This window comes from Periophthalmus magnuspinnatus, chromosome 1 (genome assembly GCF_009829125.3).
Source record: "Periophthalmus magnuspinnatus isolate fPerMag1 chromosome 1, fPerMag1.2.pri, whole genome shotgun sequence".
NCBI lineage: Eukaryota > Metazoa > Chordata > Actinopteri > Gobiiformes > Gobiidae > Periophthalmus > Periophthalmus magnuspinnatus.
The window spans coordinates 831,635-839,476 of record NC_047126.1 but is presented as its reverse complement, the minus strand read 5'-3'; the positions used below and the strand labels follow the sequence as shown (position 1 = coordinate 839,476).

Genomic DNA, 7,842 nt, shown 5'->3' with positions numbered 1-7,842 from the left:
TTAAAACATTCTGGGTTTATTTTAGGTGGTGACGCATTCGGTCTGTGATGGTTTTAGTCTTATTTTTATTCCACAGCACCGTGACTGTCTGCGGCTTCATGCGGACTCGAATGTGACACGTTCGGAGTTTTAGACGTTCTACAGACTCAGAATCAGACGAATGTGATGTCAAAGATCTGCTGCAGGTTAATAATTTAATTTTAGTTTCATAGTTTCATACTTTAATTTGTACCTGACTCTAAAATTACAAGTAAAATCTGTGCATTTCGTTCAGATTTTTCTTCCTCTGGTCACCTCAGATTTAGCCTTTTGCATCAGAGCTGGAGGAACGAAGTAAAAGTATTAAAGTATTGTACTTCAGTAGTGGTACTTTTTACTTTTACTTGAGTACATTTGAGAGCAGTGTCTGTACTTTCTACTCCACTACATTTCTGAACAGAACTGAGAAGTAAAAGTATTTATAAGTTTTCATGATTTGACGGGTTATTTTTTACCGTGTTCGTGTAAAGTTTAAAACAAAAATAAAAACACCAAATTCATTAGAAAATCTTAAAAACTTGTCGTATTGTTACTGTGACCAAAATATGTCTCATTTTTAATCAACGTCACTACATTTACACTTTAAAAATGTACTTTAACAAATGAAAAACTCGTACTTTTGACTCTTAAACAGGTGCTTAAAGTAGATTTTTTCACGTGACACTTCTACTTTTACTTGAGTATCTTTTTACCTGTGTATTTGTACTTCTACTTAAGTATCCACCGTGAGTACTTGTTCCACGTCACGTCGTCTGCGTCGTCTTCTCAAAATCGGACTATAATCTGACTTTGTTTTCTTCCTTTCGCCGTCGTCGTGATGCGTCCTTGACCCTGAACTTGTTCCAAACGCCTCAGAGCTCATAACCTGCTGAGGAGCTTTGACCAAGTCCAACAGCAAAGACCTTCAGAAAACTGCAGATAAAAACATCAATAATAAGAGTAAACGTGGACTTTTATAAACCGTCTTCTTCTGTGACCGGAGCAGCCAGAGAAAATGAACTCATGTGAGGAAGATTAATCTAAATGTTGAAAAATGAAAGAGGAACTAAGCACAAACGTTTCTGGGGCCACTTCCTCAAACTGGTTCGATAGAAAAGTGTGGACAGTTTGTGCTTGACCGAGCCGGGGTCAGACTTGTGCGCACAGATACAACTAGAATAACTGTAATACTTAAATAAACTTGAAGTATTTGTACTTTTTTCACATTGGTGATCATGTGACTGTTGCTCGTCGTCACTTTAAATCCACCTTCGCTGTAGTTCTGGTTTACACCTGAAGGGGGCAGTGTTGCGTTTGTTCTTCGGTTTTATTCGTGTTTATTGATTAACCCACAGCTGTAGAGTTTTTTTATTCCCACTGCACAATAACAAGTGTTTTTTTTACTCACTTTATTGTTTAGTTTATAGTTTTGTTGTGGAGAAATTACAATTTTAGATGAAAAGTGATTCATTTGGGTTTATTGTTTGTTAATATTACGTCACATTCGTAACAATAATAGTAATAAAATAAAAATAAATGTGATGGGTTTATCAGTTTATAGTTTCTAAATGTATAAACCAAACTGTAAACGCACGTGGAAAATTTTCTGTTGAGATTTTTTTCCCCTTTTCAGTTTTCAGATTCGAGAGCGTGATGATGTCATAGTGTCAGGTGGGCGGAGCCACTTCTCTGTTGGTCACACGTGAAATATCCAAAAAGTTAAATTCACAAAAGTTGGACCTGATCATTTCGATTTGTGACTAGACCCAAAAACTCTGTGTTTTTACGAGACAAATCTGCATTTTCAAACTTCATTTGAGCTTTTCTGTTAAATATGATCGACCTGAAGAACGTGACGGAACATAACGAAGTACAAGTACACAGTGCTGTACTTAAGTAAAGTACAGATACCTGACAACTCTACTTAAGTACATTTTACAGTTTGTACTTTTACTTTTACTTGAGTACATTTAAGAGAAGTATCTGTACTTTCTACTCCACTACATTTCTGAACAGGACTGAAAAGTAGAAGTATTTTTCTTATGATTTAAGTTGTTGTTTTTACTGTTTGTGGAAACATCCTGATTAAAGTTTAAGAGCTTCAACTTTGAGCAAAACTAAAATAAAAACACAAAAAACAAAACATTTGTTTTGTTACTGTGATGAAAATGTCTCATTTTTAATCAATATCACGACATTTACACTTTACATTTACAAAGTACATTTTTAACCACGTACTTAAATACTCCTTTCATCTGATACTTTTACTTAACAAAATTGATGATGATGATGAAGATGATGAAGATGTTGATGACGTCGTCCGCTGAGTTAAATCTTGTTCTGATGATGTAAAGTTGATGTTTAAATCATGTTGTCCACACTCTACACTGCCCCCTTCTGGACTCATTAAAACCTGCTCTGTGGGTGCTCTCTGGGTGCTCTATGGGTGCTCTCTGTGGGTGCTCTCTGGGTGCTCTATGGGTGCTCTCTGTGGGTGCTCTCTGTGGGTGCTCTGTGGGTGCTCTGTGGGTGCTCTGTGGGTGCTCTGTGGGTGCTCTCTGGGTGCTCTCTGGGTGCTCTATGGGTGCTCTCTGTGGGCTCTCTGTGGGTGCTCTCTGTGGGTGCTCTGTGGGTGCTCTGTGGGTGCTCTCTGTGGGTGCTCTGTGGGTGCTCTCTGTGGGTGCTCTGTGGGTGCTCTGTGGGTGCTCTCTGTGGGTGAGACACTGGTCGGGGACAGGCTCGTCTCTTTAAAACATAAATGTCTCTGTTTTGTCTGTTTTCAAACTGGACCCTGAGTCTGGAGGAGACATGGACTGAACCATCTCATTTTTTTTGTTAATTCAGTTAAATTCTCACCTCGTCTCGATATTTTCGACTCGTTTGTGTCTCGAGCCGTTTGTGATTTTACTACAGTCGAATGTCACAGTAATGAAGCTTTAAACTCCTCCCTCTTTATATAAAAATATGTAGAAAATAAAACAAAAAACAACAAAACTATGAATCTGTGCTCGTCTTTTATTGCACATTTAATTACACAATCAACACTGCAAACAGTTATTTTCTTGATAAAAAAAAACACTTAAATTATGAATAAACACTTTTAAAAAATGCTACTTTTACACATGATTTAAAAATAAATTCACCACATAAAAAAAACAAGTTTGTACAAAATGTAAACATCAATTTGAACAATTAGGGATAAAACATCTGGACACTACGTCTGACACAAAGAAATATAAAAAATAAAATAATAAGAAGAAAAGAAAATACACAATAAAACACAATAAAAAATAACAAAACACACAATACAATAAAAAAACACAATACAAAAATTAACAAAATTAAAAATAATGAAATAATACTAATAAACAAAATAAAATAAATCAATTTGACACAATAAAAAATAAAATATATAAAATAAATCAAATAAAAATGAAAAAATACATTTGACATAAAAAATTGACCAAATAAAAAATTAAAATAAAATATATATATACATTTGACCGCAGTCCTGTCTGTTTCCACAATCATGTCCAGAGTCTTGTCCAAAGTCTTCCTCGGCTCCTTCTCTGGGACATTAGGACAGGACGCAGCTGTTGGTCTTGTTCATGGGCGGCCTGAAGTCTGTGTCTTTGGGAAACGTCTCTCTTCTTCTCCTCAGGGCCGGACTCAGACGCCTGGGCAGGTTCACCTGCTGCAGCAGCTCTTTGAAAACCTCCAGCACGTTCTCGTTCTCCTTCGCCGACGCCTCCACGTAGCTGCTGTTCCAGTCCAGCTCCACCGTGGACAGAACCTCGTCCCCGCACACCCGGCGCGCGTCCTCACGGTCCACTTTGTTGCCCACCACCACAATGGGAGTGTACTTATCCTCCTTGATCTCCAGAATCTCATCCCGGAGACTTTTGACCGCCTCCAGAGACTCCGGGTCGTCCACGGCGTACACCAGAGCGCACGCGTCGCTGTTCTGGATGGACAGTTTACGCATGGCCGGGAACGCGTAACTGCCGCTGGTGTCCAGGATCTCCACCGTCACTTTGACCCCGCTGATGTCAAAGTCTCTGCTGTGCAGCTCCTCCACCGTGCGCCGGTGTTTGGGCTCAAAAGTGTCCTGGAGAAAGCGACGGATCAGCGCAGTTTTACCCACTCCAGCTGCTCCCAGGAACACCACCCGCACATGAGTCTTCTCCTGCACCTCCAAAGACATGCTGCTGCGGGTAAAGCCACACTCTGGGGCTTTTTAAGGGGTTTAAATGCTGTCTGCTTACACTCTTTCCTCAGGCATGTTTCTGCTTGTTCTGAAGTCTCCTCTTTCCTCTCCTCTTTCCTCCTCTTCTCCTCTGCCTTTTATCGCGTCTCGGGGCTTGTCCCTCTCTCCGTTTCAGCCAATCAGGAGCAGGCAGGCTGTTGAAGTGGAGTCTCCAGGCAACCAGTGATGGAGGAGCAGTGCGCAGGCGCGTGAGGAGCGTGCTGTGTTTGAGCAGCACATCCACGAGCACGAGGCTGTTTATTTAAGAGGCTGAGAGCCCAGAGGGATTGTGGGTAATTTGTCTTTTTTGACACTATTCAGGGTCAGATCGATCTGTGCGGTTAAGAGGTTTGTTTAGTCATGAGCGAAACACGGAAACAACCACAGAGACACAAGACTGAGACAGAGACACAAGACTGAGACAGAGACACAAGACTGAGACAGAGACACAAGACTGAGACGCAACTGAGACAGAGACACAAGACTGAGACAGAGACACAAACAGAGACAGAGACGCAACTGAGACAGAGACACAAGACTGAGACAGAGACACAAGACTGAGACACAACTGAGACAGAGACACAAGACTGAGACAGAGACACAAACAAAGACACAAACACAGACTGACACACAAACACTAAAATCCCTCACAATTCAAACATTTAAGACCAAAATGACGAGTCTCACAGCAGCAGTGACAGAGACAGGACACAGTTTTTCAATAGAAAGTGAACTGGAGCCAGAGCTAACGGAGCTGTTAGCGCGTCCACGATCACGCGGCGCTAGCGCGTTAGCCATGTCCACGTATCTGTACAGTCTATGAACTCGATTGATTAGTTTCCTTCCACTTGGGATCTTTTGTTACGTGATTTTCCGTCCTGGGTAATCCTTTCATAAGACCTTACACCGGATCCAATTAAATCCGGCCTCACGTCGCATCCGCTGGGAGCGCACAGGAGCACGCCTCGGCACACGCCTCGGCACACGCCTCGGCACACGCCTCGGCACACGCCTCGGCACACACGCCTCGGCACACGCCTCGGCACACGGGGCTCACTCACGCGCCGGTGTCTTAGAAACGTGTCTGAGTCCGTTTTTACCCCGACAGACGAGCACGAGTCGTTCATGAAACTTTTATATAATCATAAGAATCACTAACAAAGATACTCTCCCTCACATGAGCAGAATGTGCCGTACTGTCGCTCCTCAGACTTTAACGCCGCTTAAGACGAGCCTGAAACCCGCCTCTCCCCCTGGTATTTAACACGCCACAGTTTAAAATGGACATGTTACTGTTTTACGATCGGATCTAACGTTGTTTCCTCGTCACACACAGACCTGGAGCTGCGTTTTGTTTCATTCTCACATGTTTAACACACAAAATAGTTCTTCTCTCCAACTGAAAACACTCTGTTCCACCTTGTGATGTCATCATGTGGTGATACAGGAAGTGCTCCACTGTGTTTTTAAACTCCACACACCTTCATTTATAGAATCATTTGGATCATTTCAGTCCTGGAGTTGTCTCTTATCTCGACTGAACTAAAGGTAAAAGGAGGAGTTAACATTGAAAACTCCCACTTGATGACATCACAAGGTGGAACAGAGCGTTTTGAGCTTTGTAGATGTTACAGACTCATAATAAAGTGACTCAAACATGTGAATGAAACAAAACACAACTCCAGGTCTGTTTTTGAGGAGGAAACATTAGAACATGACGTAAACCTCACAAGGGTCAGTTTTGTGCGATCTAGGCCCTTTAAAGTCTCATATTTGTGATATTTGACGTTGTTATAATTGCATCTCGTAGCCGTCGTCTGGTGTGACGGGGCTGAGGAGCTTGTCTTGTTCCCATGGCGACTGGAGCATGTGCTGTAGTGTCATTCTGTCAGGACCGGGCCAAAGGCTGACGATGAGGAAGTGTGACACATGTCAGATATAAAAGAGTCCCATGTGTGCGCTAACCTTCACCGTCGCTCGGAAATACTCCATCCCCTCGTCAAGATGCACACGATGTCTACACTGTCTGCACTTAAAGGCTCTAGAGAACACAAAATGGACTCTCCTGACGTTTAATCCATGTTCTAATGTTATTACGTCCTCAGAAACACACCTGGAGTTGTGTTTTGTTTCAGTCACATTTTATTATTAGTCTGTAACATCTACAAAGCTCAAAATGCACCTGGTCGCCTGCGCAGACAGACAGACCTGGGTCGCCTGCGCAGACAGACTCTGGTCACCTGCGCAGACAGACTCGGTTCACCTGCGCAGACAGAGGCAGGTTTTAGTTTATTTTTGGTTCATTTTTAGTTTAGTTTTAGTCGACGAGTAAATGTCCCCGCTCACGTCTAACTCATTTGACTAAATTCAGATTGTGTATCGTTCGTGTTCACGTTGATAAACAGGACGATCCCTGTGCGTCCCGTTTGTCTTCACTTGTGCCGATGTGTTTCTTTGGCATGTCATTTTCCTCATTTTTGTCTTTTTTTTTTTCATTTTCGACATAGTTTTAGTCGTTATGAGAACTTTAGTTTGTTTTTATTTGGATTTGGCAAAACCTGGACAGTGACAACAGCTACGAACAAAATGAACTCTGGAATGATGCAAGTGTGGGACATTTACAGGGAGCGGCGGAGACGGAGGCTTTGGGACGACCGGGACTTAAAATGTAAAAAAGTACAAGTGCAGGTTTTAACATTGACCTAATTATAAAAACACACCCACAGAAAAATCCCGAGTATAAATTCCAGCCTGAGCGTGGCCTGAGCCTCCTCTCTGCTCTTGTTTACTGTGGTCACTTGGGGTTTCTCTCTGTGTATCTATTCATAGCGGCGTGTTTGTGCGTCTCTTTTCCACGTCGTGACTCAGACTCGGCTCTACCTCTGGACGCTTCAGTGGGAGACGTGGGACTTGTGTCTCGGGGCTGTGTGCGCTCGCTCTGTCCTGTTTGAGACTCATTTAAACGGCCCGTCTGTCGCCACAGTTTTATCCTTAAATCCACTCAGAAAAGATGAGTTGTTTTTTTCTTTGTTTTTTTATTAACTTTGACTTATTTGAGCAATTGGGCAATATCGTTTACATATCGTCTCTGCGGAGTTATGAAACACATAGTCATCCCCGAGTCGTCCAGGTACGAGCCGCGGCAAAAAGCTTTTCCAGGACGTTATTTCAAGTGACCTCTTGTTTTGATTTAAGGGAGAACAGTGAGATTTTGAGTATATTAGGACAGTGTCTCATCAGGCGTGTTTAAGAGGAGGGAGCTCGCAGTAGAGCCGCTGTTCCTCCACACTGAAACGATCCAGCTGAAGTTTGTGCCTCCGGTTGTGGAAAAGTGATGTCTCTGCTCAGAAAACTGCCCCGTCCTGGATGAGGGACTCCCTGAAAGCTCGGCATTTCATCCGGGGGCAGGACTACTTCAGTTTGTGGTGTTTTAATATTAAGTGTCCTTAAAATTAGCATTAGCGTTAGCATTGAGACACATCGCTCTTTGTAAACACACGAGTGTCCTCCGGTGAAGTTTTCATTTTATTTGTGTAGTGTTTGGGATGTGGGCCAGCGGTCCACACGGGCCAATGGGC

The 7,842-nt window shown here is 42.6% G+C and overlaps 1 protein-coding gene across 1 annotated transcript; it reads right to left on the bottom strand.

The window, feature by feature from the left end:
* Positions 1 to 3,545: 3,545 nt before the first annotated feature.
* On the bottom strand, positions 3,546 to 4,450 carry LOC117374989 (GTP-binding protein Rhes-like). Its single transcript, XM_033971231.2, has one exon. The coding sequence runs from the start codon at positions 4,220 to 4,222 to the stop codon at positions 3,596 to 3,598; it is 627 nt and encodes a 208-aa protein (XP_033827122.1). The 5' UTR covers positions 4,223 to 4,450; the 3' UTR covers positions 3,546 to 3,595.
* Between the last annotated feature and the right edge of the window lie 3,392 nt (positions 4,451 to 7,842).